The 20237-nt window shown below is 39.6% G+C and overlaps 1 protein-coding gene across 4 annotated transcripts in view; it reads left to right on the top strand.

Moving 5' to 3' along the window:
- KIAA1549 (KIAA1549 ortholog) overlaps positions 1-20237 on the top strand; it is a 227224-nt gene that overhangs the window by 182567 nt on the left and 24420 nt on the right. For all 4 annotated transcript variants that reach the window (XM_050945445.1, XM_050945451.1, XM_050945459.1 and 1 more), the window contains 3 exons: positions 11174-11376; positions 14808-14932; positions 19453-19658. In XM_050945445.1, coding sequence (XP_050801402.1) covers positions 11174-11376; positions 14808-14932; positions 19453-19658 — 534 coding nt within the window. The remainder of the gene's footprint in view (positions 1-11173; positions 11377-14807; positions 14933-19452; positions 19659-20237) is intronic.

The following is a 20237-nucleotide window of genomic DNA, read 5'->3' on the forward strand; positions in this document are numbered from 1 at the left end:
TGGGAAGGAATTTTCCTCCGAGGCAGATTGGCAGAGGCCCTGGAGGTTTTTCGCCTTCCTTTGCAGCATGGGGCATGGGTCACATGCAGGTGGATTCTCTGCAGCTTGAGGTCTTCAAACCACAATTTGAAGACTTCAATAACTCGGACATAGGTTAGGGGTTTGTTATAGAAGTGGATGGGTAGGGTTCTGTGGCCTGCTTTGTGCAGGAGGTCAGACTAGACGATCATATTGGTCCCTTCTGACCCTAAATTCTATGAGTCTATGAGTTGGTGGAAGGGACAAGCTTTTGATCTTCAGAGTTCTTCAGGTCTGGGGAAGGTAACCAGAGCATCTGACCTTAAGGTGGCCATCCTACAGCAAAAAAACTTCAGGACCAGACTTCAAAGAGAAACTGCTGAGCTTCAGTTCATCTGCAAATTTTATACCATCAGCTCAGGATTGAACAAAGACTGTGAATGGCTAGCCAATTACAGAACCAGTTTCTCCTCTCTTGGTTTTCACACCTCAACTGCTAGAACAGGGCCTCATCCTCCCTGATTGAACTGACCTCGTTATCTCTAGCTTGCTTGCTAGCATATATATACTGCCCCTGGAAATTTCCACCACATGCATCTGAAGAAGTGGGTATTCACCCACGAAAGCTCATGCTCCAAAACGTCTGTTAGTCTATAAGGTGCCACAGGATTCTTTGCTGCTTTTACAGAGCATCTGAGTTAAATACAAGTTGGGAGAGATTATTAGATGTAAAGGAGTCTCGCAAGCTGTAGGCGACCATTTAAGATTAAGTGGGCAATGTAGAGTTAGATTCTTAAGCATGAGGGCTTCACACATGCTGTATCAGACTACTTTAAATTAAGTGACCTATTAAGGGTTAGCAAGCCGTAGGGTGTGTTACAAATTGTTGTAATGAGCCATAAAACCACTGTCTCTGTTTAGTCCATGATTTTTACTGTCTAGCAGAGTTGTAAATTTATGTTCCCAGGCTCATCTGTTAAAGTTTGTGTGCAGGTTTCCTTTGAGGATAAGAACTCTGAGGTCAAATATGGTTTGTGATAAGTGTTCACCCAGAGGTGATACAGTGTTTTTATCTATTATAATTTTTCTGTGTGAGCTCATTTGAGAGCGTATCGATTGTCTGGTTTCACCCACATAAGTTTTGTTGTGGCATGTGATGCACTGGATGAGATGCACCATGTTGGGATAGGCATGTGTAAGACCCAGTGAATCTTGAAAGGGGAGGGAGGAGGGGTGATTTGAGCATTATAGCCATGGAGCTATGTCTGTAGGTTTTTTTCTGTTATTCTGGAAGGGACTGGTGCCACTTTGAGTTGGTGTGTCCTCGTCTGTGAGGAGCTTGTTTCTGATGATCAGCCCCTACTGCTTAACAATCAGTCCTAACTTGTATTTATCTCAGACACCCTGGATTACCTTACCCAGACCTGAAGAAGAGCTCTGTGAAGCTTGAAAGCTTGTCCCTTTCACCAACAGAAATTGGTCCAATAAAAGATAGTACTTCACCTACCTTATCTCTCTCATATACTTGGAGACCAAGATAACTACAACAAAACTGCAAACTTTACCAGTATAGTTATACTCCTTTTTACACATGAATAGTGTCATGGCATAATTCCCCACTCTGAACCTTAGCATCCAAAAGATAGGGTACCAGCATGAATTCCTCTAAGCTCAATTACCAGTTTAGTACTTGTAGCGCTGCCACCAACCAGGAATTCCAGTGCCTGGTACACTCTGGTCCCCCCAAAACCTTGCCTGGGGACCCCCAAGACCCAGTCCCTCTGGATCTTAACACAAGGAAAGTAAACCCTTTCCCTCACCGTTGCCTCTCTCAGGCTTCCCCTCCCTGGGTTACCCTGGAAGATCACTGTGATTCAAACTCCTTGAATCTTAAAACAAAGAGGAAAATCCACCTTCCCCCCTTCTTCTCTCTTCCCCTCCCTGACTCTCCCTGAGAGAGAAAGTAATCCTAACACAGAGAGAAAATTAATCTTTCTCTCCCCCTTCCCTCCTTTCTCCCCACCAATTTCCTGGTGAATCCAGACCCAGTCCCCTGGAGTCTCACCAGAATAAAAAAAAAAAAATCAGGTTCTTAAACAAGAAAAGCTTTTAATTAAAGAAAGAAAAAACAGTAAAAATTATCTTTGTAAATTTAAGATGGAATATGTTACAGGGTCTTTCAACTATAGACACTGGGAATACCTTCCCAGCCTAAGTATTCAAGTACAAATTAAAATCCTTTCAGCAAAATACAAATTTGAACTCCTTCCAGCCAAATACACATTTGCAAATAAAGAAAACGAACATAAGCCTAACTCGCCTTATCACCTACTACTTACTATTTTGAATCTATAAGAATCTGTATCAGGGAGATTGGAGAGAAACCTGGTTGCACGTCTGGTCACTCTCAGAACCCAGAGAGAACAACAACCAAAAACTAACAGCACACACAAAGGCTTCCCTGCCTCAAGATTTGAAAGTATCCTGTCCCCTGATTGGTCCTCTGGTCAGGTGACAGCCAGGCTCACTGATCTTGTTAACCCTTTACAGGCAAAAGAGATATGAAGTACTTCTGTTCTATTAACTCTTAACTATCCGTTTATGACAAATAGCAATATTGCTATGAAGCATTCTTGTACCAGTGTAACTGTGTCCACACTAGGAGGATTGTATCTCTTTATCTATGCTGGTATAGTTGAGTGATAAACGTTTTTAATGTAGGCAAGGTGATTCTTCTTCAGTAGTATTTAGAAGCGCAGAAGGATTAGAATTTTTAATTATGGAAGTAATATTTTTCCAAATACTAGGAGACTCCATTAACAATGTTTGTGTTTCTAAAAATCTTTAAAAGAAAAAATGTAATGTGAAGAAATAGATGGTATTCATTAAAATATCCAAGGCACCGTTCGCAGGAAGGAAGGATATAATGTTGAAGCACAATATATTGTAGACTACATATTGCATGGTTGAGAAGATGAATTGAGGGTTTTTTTATAGCATGTGATGTATGCAGGTGGCATGAAACCCAAAGATTGGGGAGGGTGACATGAATCACTGAAAAGAAGCTTTCAAAAAAAGGTGCTTAGGAATGGATGTCTGAGAGTTTCAGGATTAAAAAAATACCTTGAGGCAGAGCTCTGAAGTGATACTTACTGAAGGAGGAATCTCTCAAAAAGCATTTGCACAATATGAATTTAGGGTGGCCAGATGTCCCAATATTTGGAGCTTTGTCTTATATAGGAACCTATCTGGTTACCTATGTGAATTAGACATTCCAAGGTCAAATTTTTCAAATTATGTGCCTGCAGTAAATTACAGATGATACAATCTTACTTCTAATTACCTATTTTTTAGCACAGCCAAGTTGTTAAACATTTAAATTCTATTATTTGTGTTTGCAGTTGATTGTACCCGTCAGGACTTTTTGCTCCAAAACCATAAACCTCTCCTACTTGTGCTCAGGGAGAATTGCCATTAACTGATGTGTTAGGGCTTGTATTCTCTGTAATCACAGGAAGATGATGGCATTCTCACATACACAAAACATGTGAGATATCCCAACTAGTAGAGAACAGTGTTGCATAGACACATTGTGGTCGTTCATTACATTTGTATTACATTTAGCACTTTGCCACCCTTGTTGCCATTCTTGTTTCAGATAAAATTGTTTCCTGGTCCAGCAGCTATGAGTGATTCCTATGCTATTCACAATGGTTAATCAAAATTAAAAAACAGTACAAACTGTTCTGTGGCCTGTTATGACAAGAATTGTTAGCATCATTCATGTTCCATTTCTTGTGCTAGTCATGTCCACAAGTACAAGTAATTCCCTTTTTGGTAATTTCAGAGAGGCCATGAATTGACAAAGCATGATTCTGGCTCTTGTCTTTTGAAGTGGTCCTTTTGATAAACAGAAGACTTCAGTTTCTTATACTTTCAGTATAGCACCTGTTATCGTTATTGAATTCAAATATTGTATGCATTTATTACTTGTATATGCATTTTACAGGCAGGTGTTGTCAGATGCTACCGGTGTGGTGCTCTGCTCTGTTCAATGTTGATATCAATCGACTGCGTGCGTGTGTTCCCTCTGTGTGCTGTCCCAGCTCTGCACAGATAGCTGACACAGCAGACCCCAAGAGAACTCTCAGTGATCACAAACTCTAGTAAGGTACGAAGGCACGTCAGCCAGGTTTATTGTCGAAGAGAAACAGTCTCCAGCTCCCTGGCAAACAAAGTCCAAGGTGCTGCTAAGGTGCAGCTAGCCAATGCTTATGTGCTCCCTGGCAATGGACTCAGCTCAGTCAGCAGCGGGACTTTCCACTGCCCCCTAGGCTGGACAAAAACACCGCCCCAGGGATGCATTCTTATACACAGGTACAAACAAGTTACACATCACTCCTGATGTACTGAGATGCAACCCTTCCATGTAGCAAGGTACAACCCCTCTACGCAGTAAGGTGCTGCTTCTTACCTTGTACAAGTTGGTTCAAACAAAACAACTCTATCCATCATATTACCCTTTTGGCCCTGTCATTGGGATGGGTCAGCCTGTTCTTTGTTATCTGTGTGGAGTGTACAAGTATGCGAATGTTCTGCTATCTGGTGTCCAGTACCTTTTAGGTATTTCTCTTTTTTGCAGCATCAGCCCTTTCCTTGCCAGCTTCTGTGAGCAGGGCTTGCCTCTGGCTCCCAGCTTAACTTTGCTTTATGTTAGCAAAGTCTTGACTATTACCTTAGTTCAGGCCTTAGGCCTCAAACCAGGCCTCTGATACCAAGGGTATGGCTACATTTGGAATTTCAAAGCGCTGCCCTGGCAGCGCTGCGGGAGTGCTGCCGCAGCAGCGCTTTGAAGTGTGAGTGTAGTCAAAGCGGCAGCGCTGGGAGAGAGCGGAAACATTTGGAAACATTTACCATTAACTTAAGTTTTGGAACTACCAAGAGCTCTCTCCCAGCGCTGCATGTAAACCACCTCCCTTACAGGTGTAGCGTGCAGCGCTGGGAGCCGCACTCCCAGCATTGCTGCCCTGATTACACTGACGCTTTACAGCGCTGTATCTTGCAGCGCTCAGGGGGGTGTTTTTTCACACCCCAGTTGCAGCGCTGTAAAGTGTGAGTGTAGCCAAGGCCCAAGGTTTATATCTCAGGGCCTCCTCTTACTACAGCAGGTAAGTAGAAAAGGACCCTGCTCCTGTCCCAAAGAGCTTTACAATCTAGATAAGCAATGTAAAAACAAACCTGGAGTAGGTGAGGAGGAGTGATAACCTACAAACACAGTGAGATTAAATGGTAAAATGTAATGTGTGTCTTGGTAGTTCCAAAACTTAAGTTAATGGTAAATGTTTCCAAATGTCTCTCTTAATACTGTGCTGAGGGGGGCGAGAATTGGCTAATAGGTCACTTGGAAAAAATATAATTTTAAAAATAACTTGGAGAATTGGATAGAGAAATGGTAAACCAAATAAAGTGCAATTGAATGTACTCCTTTGTATGCACGGCCATTGCTAGAAATAGTTTTGCATTACTGGTGCATTCTGAGAGTAGTACAATGAATTCACACTTGACCATGCTATGTTATCTTCGGAATACATACAAGAACTTAATGCTGTAAATCTGAAATAGTGGAATTCTGTGATCATTGTATAACTTTTAGCTGTCAGACCACTGAAATAGATCTTCAGTGTCTGCTAGTGCTATGCTTATTGGCTTTAATATCCTCCCCAGATTTAAATTAGTAGATATCAAAATATCTTTCCTGGGAAGTTTTTTTAAAGTAAGTGTTCACTATTTTATCCTGTTGGTTTTCCAGAATTGTGTGCACTAGCATTTTAGCTACGTCATAATTCAGCAAGACATTTTTACAGGGTTTCCAGTGCTGTTCACAGATTAGCTGCCAGAGCTGAAATATTATTCTTGGATGAAACTTAGTTGCTTTGTTTCATTAGCAATATGTTTTGGCAACTTCTGTTCAGTACATTTGTCTCTTCAAAGAACAAGGCAATACTGTTCATATACAAATAAATAGAAAAAACAATGTCTCAAATATAATATGTAGACTAATATATCAATAGTAGCTGTAAGCGTAGGAGATGCATGATGAATGCTTTACAAAATGAGTACGTTATTTTTAAAAAGTCAATTTCCTCCATATTGTTTTCCATTCTAACCATCCACAGATGTGTGTCCAAACAGTATTATTGGAAAACAAATTGGTCTCATGCATGTTATGCCTTTACCTAGGAAAACAGTGTATTGGCAAACACATGGCTTATGTTAAAAGCGTCAAGTGATTTTCAGCCAGTCTCATCCCCCTTGATTGGATGAACATTATTGAATGTCTTGGCCAAGATTTTCAGAAATGGAATCCTCATGCTAGTCTCCTTAAATCCATATTTAGGCACCTGAATAAATGGTCTGATTTTTCAAAAGTGTCTGTCACCTAAGAGCTCCCATTGAATTTAGTATCTAAATTCAGACTTCAGAGGCTAACCCAAGGCACCAATTTTTTAAAAATCTTGACTCTCGATTTCAATAGATATTACCTTGTGCTGAACAGCAGCTGCCTTAACAATGGGTTAGCTCATTCTCTTTATTGAAGATGTGACGATACTTTTCACTAAATTTTGTAACTGCTTTTTGTTTTGCCATTTAGAAACTTAGTTTTAAAAATTGAGTTTTTTACAACGTAAAATTAAACATCCCCCCAAGGTAACTGAACCTGAGATTTTCAAAGTACTGATTTTGTGCAGTCTTAAGCATGGGCTGAGAAGGCAATAAAATGAAGCTGGGAGGTTTTATTTCAGTGCCTGGACAGACAGATGTACCAGCAAAAATGTGTTTTCTTCAGATAGGTGTAATAGTTTGGTCTCTTCCATTCCTACCCCCACAATTTTCCTCCCTGGTGTATGAGGAATAAAATGACTGATTTACCCATGGGATTATGGTTACCTCTATTCAGAGAGGAATATTGATCATGTAATCAGGTCAGCCTGCTACAGCTTATCACTTTTTATTACAAAAGAAAAAGATGAAAGTAGTCTGTGTAGCACATGAAAACAAATACAGGAATGCCTCAAAGCCTTTTCCGTCTTGAACTAAACTGACGTTATTTATTTCACTGCATCTCAGTGTTATGACCATCTTGCTTTGCTGAATATGGACTTGTGTTGCAATGTCCTTTTGACATGTCACCAAGAATGTGATTTTGGCCAATATCATTTTTAATAAGAATAATGAGGTCAAAAGAATGAAGATCATAGAAATGTTGAGGGTTTGGTTTTTTACACAAAATTGGAGTCTATGGGCATTGTATCTGTATCCAAAAATATATTAATTTTTCTATTTTTAATAAAAATATTGAGCAGTGAGTATGTTTTGAGAACAGCTTAGGTCAAATGGTAGGAGTTGCATGAAGGGCCACCTTTAGTAAACCCAAACTAACTTCAGATTTTATAGATAGATACAGATATATAGTAGGCGGAGCCGGTAGCTCCTGTCGACCTGTATTAAAGGTTGCCTGACATGTCCTGTTTTCAGTTGCTTATACTTTTGCTAAACTTTTGGCTGAAATTTCCCATGTTGGGTCTCTGTTTCAGGCTTAATCATTTTGGGAAGCTTTGACAAAAAGGGTTCTGCTATTTTAAAAGAATGAGATTAAGGAAACATACATTGTTTTGTACATATTACTAAAACAGTCTTAGAACTGTTTTGCTGAGGAGATCTAGAGCCTGTGTGCTTTGGAGCAAGGGCTCAAAATTTGGCAGGAGGGTGGAATTTCTGCCAGGGATATGTCTTTTGTTGAAAAATGTAACCAAGTTATAAACCTTAGAAAAATTGCAGTTTGTACATTAGGCTTTTTAGTAGTTTGGGTGCGAAATTTTCAGAAGATTCCATCTGTGCTGAACATGTTCTATACCAGGGTTGCAGAGGCTGAGCCCACAGCCTTAGCCATTGCAGGGAGATTTGTGGTCAGGCACCAGAAGTGAGATCAGGGATCCCATCTCTCCTGTGCTCTCAGTGCTCCCTCTACTGGCACCAAGGCAGCATGGACGAGAAACCTGCTGCCTGGGAATGCAGAAGGGATAAAAAGATGGACCTCGGAGGACAGCAGAGGGAATAGACTTGAACTGGGAACCCCAAGAAGGGGAGACAGGGAGTGACTGGGCAGGAAGATTGGGACTGAGAGCAGGGAGGAAGACTGAGGTCTGATGAGGAACCAGAGTGGTCAGACATTGAGGAAACAGAGTAGAGTGGTGTGTGGCCAGTAGACCACATGCCCCTCCAAAACCTGGAGTGGTGACCTGAGTCACCATACCTCTACTGTCAGCAAGTGAGTCTGAAATCGCTGGCAAAGTGCATGTCTCATTCTCCTCTAGTGGCAGATCAACGTGGAAGATAACAGCCTCCCTCTCTCTGCATTCCCCTAACTCATTCACTAGACACCTTCCATTCTCTACAACAGTGGAGGCAGATAACAGCCTCTTGCACCACACAGTTCTAGTTCATTCTTGCAGAACAGTCCATCCTGTGTACTGAATGAGGCAAGGGTCCTGGGGGGAAATAGTATGTGATCATATAATTAAATATGTTATATGTACAAAGGGTCTGAATTAAATTTTCATGGGCAACCTTAATTCTGACATTTCCTAATCATTGGTAATTTTTAAGTAATTGGCAATTGCTAGTTGAAGCCACTTGAGTGGATAAGATCATCCAAGGTATAAAGGGAGAAGATTTGCTTTCCCCCCACTACCACCACCACCAAAAGAGACACTGAAAGAATGATCACAAAGGACTGAAGAGAACTAGAAAAGGACGGGATTGTGAAAACCAAGGGAGGAGAAGAGTTTAAGAAGGATGGTGTGGTCTCTGCTGTTTTTGATATTATTGAAGTCAAGGAGGATGGAGATGGAGTAGAATATCTGAGATTTAGGAAGAGGCTGCAAGAGATCTCAGGTGAGAGGGGTTTTGATGGAGTGAAGGAGGTAGGATGGAGTTGGAGGGGAGAAACTTGAGATAGCAATTACAAATGTCACACTGAATAAATGTAAAGAGAAAGGGCAGAAGGAAGATGGGGCAGGGTGAGTGTTCTGCTCATGGGGGAGCAGACCAGAAGAAAGTGAGAGGTTGTGGAGGAGGGATAGGGAGTGGGTGAGAGTAGGGATTTGGGGGAGCAGATAGTTGCCAGGAGTAGATGGGGTCGAGTGAGCAAGTGAATGGGTTGGAGGAGAGGGTGTTGAAGAAGATGACGGGAAGGGAAGTAGAGGAGAAAGGGATAAGAGGAAGGTCTTTTTATATTTTTGTTTCAGACATTGGTCTTTTAGATATATATTTTTAAAGTCAATAAGATTATGTGCAGAAGAGGGGGATGTAGTGTGGGGGAGCTAAGTTTCAGGAAAGGTTCAGATAAATGGCTGGGATTGTGGGTGTGAAAGTCAATAAAGGTGGAGAAACAGTGCTAGATCCTCGGGTGGTATAAATCAACATAGCTCAGTTGAAGTCAATAGATCTATGATTTATTCATGTCAAGATCTGGCCCATAATGCTGAATGCTGCCCTCTTTCACCTTGCAGGAGAGAAGGGGGGATGGGGGGAGGGAGAAAAAGTTGAGGAAATCCAAAATATCTAGTAAACTAATATGTTTGCTCCTCTTGTGCAAAATGTACCCCAAAAAAGACACCATTAGGCATGTGTCATATATGCCCTTATGAAGGAATCTTTTCAACTGAAGGGCTTCTATCACCATCTGCTGGATCAAGCAGATAGTGCACGCTTCTTTAACATGCTCTTCTAGAACCTTTGGAAAATATTTTGATGATCTCAATGTTCCATGAGCAGACTTGTTTTGGCTTTTTATCAGCCTGTTTGTAGTTGGAAATTGCATACCAGGCTTAATGAAAGGGAGCTCATTTAAACATTTAGAACTAGATGAACCCGTCAGCATACCCAGACACACCTTTCCATTTATGGGAAACCTGTTTTGGGAGCAAACAGAGTGGTGGCTGTGTTTGTTATGCAGCCCTCATATGTGTGTGTTTACTGTGCAAACCAGAATTGTCAAAGGTTTTTCCTACTTTCAGCTTCCGGACTTTTTAATTAAATGTGACCTAAAGAAAAGCAATTTAAAAAAAAATGTGTAAAATATTAGAATGGCACAGTTTCCGATTATTTCAAGGTCTGAAAAATTAGCAGGTGAACTTCTCATTCTCATAATTTGATTAAGTTGAAAGAGCCAATAACAAATATTATTAAAATAAGAAGTTAGCTATTTTATAAATGTTGTTTAGACTATTAAGGCCCAATTTTGAACTCCTTACTCAGCTAAAACTCCCATTAAATCCAGTAGGAGTGTTACCTAAATAATGATGTGAGGGCCTTAACTTCTTTACATTAGCAGAACTTGACAAACTATTTTCCCCGCATCCAAATTGAAGCCTAGTACAGATAGTTAAAGAGTTTTTAATCTTGTGGTTTCCTGAGGCCCTGTAACTCCTTTCCTGCTTTTCCACAGGGATTGCTGTTGCTTAAAGCACAGAACCATCCCATTAGTAACAGTGATCCGATTGCACCTGCACTTTGACTTTGTGGTCCTGGTGAGGATTGGTCCTTCAGAGCACTGCTTCCCAGCCAAAACAGTCAGAGTCATCTATTGTAATTTAGCAATACCGTGCGGATGGGATAAGGAAGGATAGTCTTGGATCTGATCTGGTATGGCAGCTTCTACAGTCCTCTGTATCTCTATGCCTCAGTCTCATCTGCAAAATGGGAACAATAATCCTTCCATATCTCATCGATACTGAGGCACATTTGTAAAGTTTATGCAGTGCTTTGAGATCCTCAGATGAAAACCCCAATAAAAATGACAAATATTATTGTAATTATTAAATCTAAGGAATTAGTTGTCTGTGTGATAGCAACATAATACCTTCCTTCCCCGGGAGCGTGTTGCCTTTGTATCTTAAAATATATAATCTGAAAATATGTTTGCAGAGAGAGTTTTTCTTTTTATAGCCCTTTCCCACTCTCCCTTGGAACCTGTTATCTGGTTACCATCCTAAAGATCATTGGTTACAACTCTGAACAACAGCCTGACATTAAGCTTTTACACTTACTGTCTTTCAGTGTTTTTTGTTTTGTCTTTATTCTTTCATAACAGCTACAAGCCCCTAGTGTGAAGGGGTTTGATTTTGCTAAGCAGCACCTGGGCCAGCACAACAAAGATGATATCCTGATCATTCATGAGCCAGCTCCTCTTCCAGGACCTATTAAGGACTCTACCCCTTCTGAAAATGGAGATGTGCCAAGCCCCAAATCAAAGATCATTTCAAAGCCTTCAAAGAATGTTCGACACAGAGGGAGGTTAGTTCAGCTGAAGAGAAGTAGCATTGGATGGATTACGGTTAATTAAATGCAAAATATTATTGTACACTGCAAAGCATTTTCAGTGAAGGATCCTTGGCTTTGGAACTTGCTTTTTCTACTAATTCATCAGAGCTTTTGTCTAGCTACCTTATAGGCACCACTGCAAGACTACTTTTTTTTTTTTTTTTTTTTTTTTTTTTTTTTTGGCTTTTAATTGCAGTGTTTTCAGTTAAATGGGATATCTTGGGCAGGGTGTAGGCTGGGCAGACTCAGAGCATTACCTATTATGGGGTAACGTTAAGTGTATGCTTTTAATGCATTGAATTTTGTAATTACTTCTGGTTAGTAGGGGAATGGGTGATTAAGAAATCCTATTAGTGATACTAATTGCAATTATTATACATAAGTCAGACTAATATTCCCACAAGTCAACAAGAGCTGCAAAACTCAAAGATAACACTCTCTTCTGTGCCCCTCACTGTGTTACCTATCTGCTAAATGTCCAACACTCTCCTCAAACTAATGTCAGACAAAAAGGTCCACAGCTAAGCAAGTTGAGAACAACATATCACCCTTCACTTAGAATTTCCTGACCATCAGCAAGGGCTGAATGACATCATCATTCATCCGCTACTCATTGCACTACTATGAGGCCTGTGGGAAGAAAGAGTGTGTAGCTGAGACAGTGAGTTAAAGATATTAGTGCTGTGGCATTTGTGATGACTGAAGCCATCCATCTTCCTCTCTCATAGAGCTATTAATTATCTTGAGTATTGTGATGAGGAAGGTTTCCTACCAGCCCAGTTCTCTCTGTCTTGTGCAGCACACCGAGGAAGGAATGTGGTACTCTGATATTCTCCTGAATATGTGTGTGTCACATAGCTAAACTTCACCAGAGCTGCTGTCGAAATTGTTCTCACCAAAGCAGGACACTGGGATATGCTGCAGCTTTGCAGAAGAGACTGGATATTGGTTTGTGGAAGATGGGTGACTTCCTCGCTCAATTTAATATATAATAAGACAGAAAAATGTCATCATGCCACCCTATAAATTCATCCTTGAATACTGCATACAGTTCTAGTCATCCCATCTCAAAAAAGATTTATTAGAATTGGGAAAAGTACAGAGAAGGGCAGCAAAAATGATTAAGGGTATGGAACAGCTTCCATACAAAGAGAGATGAAAGAGTGAGACTGTTCATCTTTGAAAAGAGACAAGAGGGATATGATAGATGTCTATAAAATCATAAATGGTGTGTAGAGAGCAAATAAGGAAGTGTTATTTACCCTTTCACATACTACAAGAACCGTGAGTCTCCCAATGAATTAATAGGCAGCAGATTTAAAACAAATGTAAGGAAGTACTTCTTCACACAACACACAATCAACCTGTGGAATTTGTTGCCAGGGGATGTTTTGAAGGCCAAAAGTATAACTGGGTTCAAAAAAGAATTAGATAAATTCTTAACCAAGATGGTCAGGGTTGCAACCCTATGCTCTGGGCATACCTAAGCCTCTGCCTGCCCTAAGCTGGGAATGGACAACAGGGGATGGATCACTCGATAAATACCCTGTTATGTTCATTCCCTCCCTAGCATCTGGCCCCAGCCACTATTGGAAGACAGGATCCTGGGCTAAATGAACCATTGGTGTTGACTCAGCAAGGGCATTCTTATGTTCTGACAAAGAGGTGTTCAAACAGAAAGAGATCAGCTTTCATTTTCCTGTTTGTGGGGCTCTTCTGTCTATAAAAAAGATTATGTAGTGAGGAACATTTGTACCTACTATAGTAATTCTCTTTTTTTCCCGGAGTATTTTGTATTGGGATTTGAATAACCAATATAGTACTTTTGCAGGAAGAGAATTTGTATGGATTTCTTTAGATAGACTGGCAGTATGCATAGGGGGAGAGGGAAGTTGTGTTAGGAGCACTAACAAGTGCACGTGGTGGGTTGAACTTTTGATGAACTCACCTGCCTGAGCAGCACTTATTTTAGTGTGCACTCTCTAGGGAATGCAGAGGCCTGATCTACACTGGGGGAAGGGAGTGCGAGTCGATCTAAGATGCGCAACTTCAGCTACGAGAATAACATAGCTGAAGTCGACTTAGATTGACTTACTTCTCATCCTTGCTGCACGGGATCAATGGCTGCCACTCCCCCATCAACTCCACTTCCGCCTCTTGCCCTAGTGGAGTTCCGGAGTCGACGGGGAGCGCGTTTGGGGATCGATGTATCGCGTCTAGATGAGACGCGATACATCGATCCCCGATAGATTGATCACTACCTTAGCTGAAGGCTTTAGTAACTGGGTCAAATATCTACTAGCAGTAACAAATCTGTCACTTAGCAAGGTTGGTGGACCACTTCATGAAACCATTTCATCAGTGCACAGACAGACTATGAATGTTTGCAAGATTATATGTCCAATATGCATACTATCGCATCAGCTAATCATCTGCTGAAGTACTGAGTTTAGAATCAGTTGCATGTAGTGTATTCTGGCCTGTTATTATTTTGTATTCTGTTTTTTGAATAGCTTTCAGCTGAAATATACATGCAATTCAGAGCCTGATGGGGGAAAAACACAAGATTGCCTTTAATTGTTCTGTATATACCTACAATGAGCTAATTAAATTGAATGATAAAAGAAATTGTAGGTTATTAGTATTCCTGCAGCTCCTGAATGCCCAAATAGATGGAGGACCCATTGTACTAGATGCTTAGTAAACATGTGGATGACACAATCCCTGCCCCAGTTGGTTTACAATCTAAATCTAAGACAGACAAGTAAAGAGAGGTGCTGAGGAGGAAGGATGAAATAACAATAATGCTAATGTGTTTTCACATAGACAAGCTGTGCCCACAATTTGTAGGAAGCAAGGGATTATATCTTTCTTTTGTTTGGTACTGCATGGAGTAAATAAAATATTCATAGTCCTGGCTGATTGTAGGCTTAAATAGTCAGCAAAACTATCAGTGTGGACTTACTTTCAGAGTTACTTTAATAGCTGGACTTGGTAACTTCATATGCTGATACTAACTCCACATTTAGTCATATTACTTTTGAAGTAACAGATGACTTTTCTGCCTGAAAAGTAATCCTGCTAGTTGCTAAGGTGAAGGACTTTCTGTTACAATTAAGATTACCTTTTAAAAAGTAAAAACAGCTTACTTAACAATCCTGTCATGTATATCAGTGAAGTGACAGGGCACAGCATTGCCACAGCCTAATTTTACAATTCCCACACTCATGACAAAGGTAATTAGTTATTTATTATAAGCCAAAATTCTTTCTCAAAAGAACTTTGACAGTCCTACCGACATATGTTCTTATGAAATCTCCTTGTATCTGCTGGCCACAGCCCTTTATAAACCTGTCTAACATTTCATTCATCTTCTTTTATATCTTCTTTTTTTATGTCTGCAGAGTTTCCCCTTCAGATGCTGACTCCACAGCGAGTGAACAGTCCAGTGGGAGAGAAACAGAGGAAGAAACTGCAAGACCATCAACCACTGCCAATGAGGGGAAAACACGCAGAGCTCCAAAGAGTGGTTTGTTACCTTTTTTTTCTTCAGTCTCTTGCTGCAGTGTTTTGGTAGGGCACACCTCAGATACGTTTCAGTGCTGCTACTTTCTGAAAAGTAATTTTTGTCTATTGGATCTTCTTGTTTTGGTTCTCCAGCATTTTTTTTCCCTCTGTTTATTTTCGCTTTTCATACATTGCAGTTGGAGAGCAGCATGTTTCTTTCGTTCAGGCATGCATCTGATCCAAGTGAAATAACACCAATCACCCTCCCGTCTCTCATCCAGCAAATATGTTTCTAATGGCTCTGTTGGTAGCAATTTTGCAGGAAATTAGAGGTGCAGGAAGATCACAACAGGACTTGACACCATGGGGGCATATGTCTTTAACTGTGATTTTGAAAAACAAAGATTTAAAAATAGTTTGGAGAGCTAAGAGTTTAAAAATCAGTATGGTGCTTGTGCATGTTATAATTTAGAAGCCAAGATGCCTTATTGTTAGCACGAAAAGTTTGGTAAAGACTTGTTGGCATCTCATGGGAAATACTGCATGCTATTCAGCTCACCCTTGTCATGTTTTTATTCCCTTTTACCCTATTTTAAAATATTTAAAATGTTTGCATGAGCCACAGGATTTTGATTAAGAGCTCACACTTCTATTCATATTGCTTACTTCTCATTGGAGATTTTAGGACCAGATCCTCAGCTCGTCAATCACGGTAACTCCAGTGTGGAGGTCCAGATACATTACAATCCTGTTTTGTGCAAATGTCCTTAATAGTAGTGAAACGAGAGAGAAGGGATTACTAGAAATACCACAGGCAAATCCCTCTATAAAGTTGAAAGGTGTTCAGAGTTTTCCGTGAGGTGCCTACTGAGGAATGCAATGCCAGTATACTTGAGCTAATAGCATACATTTCCCAGTGTACCATTGTGTCAGAGAAGAGATGATAATGAGTAAGATGCAAGAGGTCTTTATTATAATATCAATCACTAGTTCCCTTCCAAAGCATCTGTTTTTCCCTAGTGTGTGCTTCTACTTATGCAGTGCTCAGAACACTGAATGATCCTGAAAAGACTGCTTTGGTGAGGTTAGTTTACCTCCTGGATGAACATTCTGTTGTAGCATGTAAGCAAACAAAACACAAAGTAGGCAAACGCTGCCAGAAAATCAAAAAGTGTGCTTCCTAATAAACTAGTGTGCAATACGGGCCCCTTGCATATACCTTTCACGAGGTGACCTTTTATTTTATAAGAAATCATCCTAGTGGCCTAGGGTATATGTTTTAATGTCTTATGTTTGCTATAAGGACCAGAATTAGTGCCTGAATAAATAGGTATAATATTAGTGTTTTATGAGGAGTTAATGTTGTGAAAGACTGTTGGACTACTACTTGTTCCAGTCTATGTGAATCCAACCCTATTCAATACTATCCCATTGCCTCCTGCTGGGAAACTCCCTGTTTGTCACTTTGTTTCACATCTTCTTCTGAGTTTCCATGTTAGGCTTTAGGGAGTGTTAGACGTTGTTACATCAAGAGCTAATTGTAGCTGTGTCTTAATTATCCGGAAAGATTTGCTGGAGAGCTGTGCAAAATGTGTCCTCTTTTTCCCTTCTGCCATTCGGGGGCTGAAGAAGCCATTTCTCAGTAATTGATCCTCCTTTTATTTATCCTATCAAGGGATAAAGGGGGCTATTTTTAATGTTTAAGACCAGACCCCACTGTAATGGTGTATTTTACTGCTGCTAAACTCCGGTGTCAGCCTCCTTTTCCTGCAGCTAAGGCTTGGCAATCATGTATCTCAGCACCTGAGCACCCTTTTTATCATATATTTTTCTAAATACCATTTCTGCTGAATTATTCATAACTACGGTGTCATCTTTCTTTGCTTTCTCCTTTATGCTGTCAGGAGCAAACAGAGTGGGTAAGTATCCAGACTACTGTTTGACAGCCCTTCTTTTACTCCAGTTTTGTGGTACAAATGTAAATAAAGGTCTTGAGAAAGTTTAACTAATTGTATCTGAAGTTTGAGTCAACTTGTCCTCAGAGTCTAAAAACCAAGATTGATTTTGAGCAATTTACTCTCAGAAAGAATACTCAACAACACAAATTATATTAAAGGGTCATTTGTTTATCCAATAGCAAGTGCATTTTTTCTAATTGAGGCTATTTTTTTTAATGATGTGATTTGTGATGTTTTGGCTAAAGTATTGCACGCTAAAGTGATCTCTGTTATTCTTCGCCTCTTAGTTTCCTTCCTTGAACAGAATGTGAATAATTAATAATGTCTTTTAAATAGCCAATATTTATGCTGCTGTGGACTCTGTCAGTTGTTCAGTTTAATGTAGGATATATTATTAGATAGCTCCTAGCCCTGAGTGGTATCATTGTGACTCATAAATTTAAGTCTTTACTTCCGAGGGACTGGATGGCTCAAGGGGTTGATAATGGAATAATGAGCCTTCACTTGTTCACAATTATTACTCTGCCCAGGTCTGTTGGGACTAAAACTGATCAGTTGGCTATTCAGTGTCATATGTGAAAATAGGTTGGTGGCTTTATTACTGTACCTACAACTGCCCATTGACTACAGTGGACTTTGGACGATGCCCGTTGAAGGGAAATAGCTGCACTTGGACTTGCTTTGTGTTAAATTACAGGAACAGAATTAAAGAGGTTAGATCACATTTGTACAAGAAACTTCGGTTTTGTAAAGACAAGTTTTTGCAGAATTCTTAAAAACAATACAAATGTTCCATGTCTTTTGTTTATGTTCTAGTGGAAATAATTATTTTAACAAAGTAGCATTCCCCTTTGCACTTGGAACCCAAGCATTGTGTTAATTACTGAGAAGCTGAAAGTGAAAGTAACTAGAATTGACAGTGAACAAGAAAAACTGACTAGTGTGTTTAAATTGTTCAAGAGGAAAGGAAACAAACACCATAGATAGCAAAAAGTAAATTAGGTGATTAAAATTATTTATTTTTAATTATCTGAGTTGTTGTGAGTAGCAAAGATAAACTCAATGAGATATCCATAGGAGATTTGTTATCCATTTTAATATTATTTAAATAAAATGTTTAATTCTCTTAATTGTAGGTTAGCAAATTACGGATGTGATTAATTGAAATAATATTACAATCATTTCAGAGACTTTTTCCACTTTTAGTATATACAGAAGGAATTAGTTTTTGTCTTTCATTTTTCTGTTTAAAAGGACACAATCATCTTAAAATATGCTACTTTCTGCATTTGTATTAAAAATAATATTTATGATTGATGCTTAAAAAAAAAAGGCAAGATAAAATTTCTTGTTTTTTCCATGTGTTCCTTTAATGCTTTTGACAGCACTCTTTTGTATAGTCTGTTTCTCTCGTTCTTTTTTATATCAGTCCTTTAGGTCTCAGTCCTGCAAATTATTCCACATGGGCAGTCTCCAGGACCTATGCAGTTTTTCTGACTCACCTCTTAGGGCTTCCACAAGCATAGAAATGCTTTCACATGCAGTTTGTTGTAGGAATAGTGAGTTTCTTCCTTTGCTTTCAGTCTTTCATGCAGAAGCAGTGGGGAGAGGAACATATTTTTTTCAAAAAAAAAATATTATTGTAGAACCACAAAAACTGGCAGAAGGGACATATAGGGGCAGGTGTAGTACTTGAAAGTACTTTTAATTAATTTTGTTAAATTGACCATATTTCAGATTGACATTGTCTCTGTAGCTTTCGTTAATAGTATAGGCACTGTGAACAGAAAGTTATGGATAAGATTAAGGTTCTGACTAAGTAGTATAGTTGCATATTTTGAAACTCATTAACCGACTAGTACAAAAACGTAATAAGATATTTGATGAGCTCATTATCAAGCAAATGCCCATTTGTTCCCTAGAATGACTCTTGTAGGTATATTTGAATTGTAGGTGTAGAAATTAATTTTCCCAACAAATCACAGCAAAGCACTATTTATACAGCTAAACATCTAATGCTAGACTGTTTACCATCTGTTGGTAAGAAAAAACAAACCTTTAAAAAAGTTAAATTTGTAAAAATTGACTGTGAAACTATATTTTGGACAGATTTTTAAATTTGTTTAGTTGAGAAATTGCCCTCGCTGTCACTTAGCATTTTGCAGTTCAAAGTTTTTATTGGCTTTTAAAACTCATTTGTGGAATCTGAGCCTTCTTGAGTAATGTTATCAATAGCAATTTGTAGTATGTACTAGAGCATTCTAAATAGCTTTTGATGGGATAAAACTGGTTTGAACTTTTTATCTTTGTAAAATATCAAATACTTGATTTAAAGAAATAAAGAATGATCGTTCACCCTCAGGAAGAAAAATGAAAAACTTTTTTATAATCTGCAAACTACTGAGTAAACTTCCTGCAATAAATCTGCAGCGGATGGAAGACATCCAGTGCAAATTAAGTGCAGCGGCAAAGATGGCATAATGTTGTAGTACACCATTTCATGTTATCTTGTGTGGCCAGACATTTGACTGAGTTGATCCTAGCTATGACACTGTCTTTTATTTTATTTGTTCTGGTAATTCAGGACCTCCGCAGCCCAGTAGTGGAAACGAGCAGCACTCCTCAGCCTCTATCTTTGAGCATGTGGACAGGATGTCTCGTTCCTCAGATGCAAGTAGACGGGTCCCCAGCAAGATCCAGTTGATTGCCATGCAGCCAATTGCAGCCCCTCCAGCTCAGAACCCAGCACTGTCTGACCGAGTAGCAGAGTCCAACAAAATTAACAAAGAGGTATTTTTCAGATAGTGTTTGTGTGCATGATTATAACAGGGTTCAAAAAAGAACTAGATGAGTTCATAGAGGATAGGTCCATCAATGGCTCTTATCCAGGATGGGCAGGGATGGTGTCCCTAGCCTCTGCTTGCCACAAGCTGGGAATGTGCAACGGGATGGATCACTTGATGATTACCTGTTCTGTTCATTCCCTCTGTGGCACCTGGCATTGGCCACTGTCGGAAAACAGGATATTGGGCTAGATGGTCCTTTGGTCTGACCCAGTATGGCCGTTCTTATGTTCATGCAATGGTGTATATACAGTGGAATACACTTTGCTAATTGAGAAGGAGAGCAAAAAGGTTCGCATTTCCCTTATATGTTGAGAGGCACACTTCAGATGCTGTGAATGTTTTTTTCTAAGTATGTAGTCTTGAGTTGCCTGTTGTTTTGGGTCATAGAGAAAAACCTGACCTTTTGTTTAAGCTCTGATTTAGGTATATCTTAAAACTAGAGGAGTGACACACTGTTTACCATGCAACCTTGAGTTACTATGCAGGTACTAATAAACACTCTGTGGTGCGTGGTGGCTCTGTA

The sequence above is a fragment of the Gopherus flavomarginatus genome, chromosome 1, assembly GCF_025201925.1.
Source record: "Gopherus flavomarginatus isolate rGopFla2 chromosome 1, rGopFla2.mat.asm, whole genome shotgun sequence".
Taxonomy (NCBI): domain Eukaryota; kingdom Metazoa; phylum Chordata; order Testudines; family Testudinidae; genus Gopherus; species Gopherus flavomarginatus.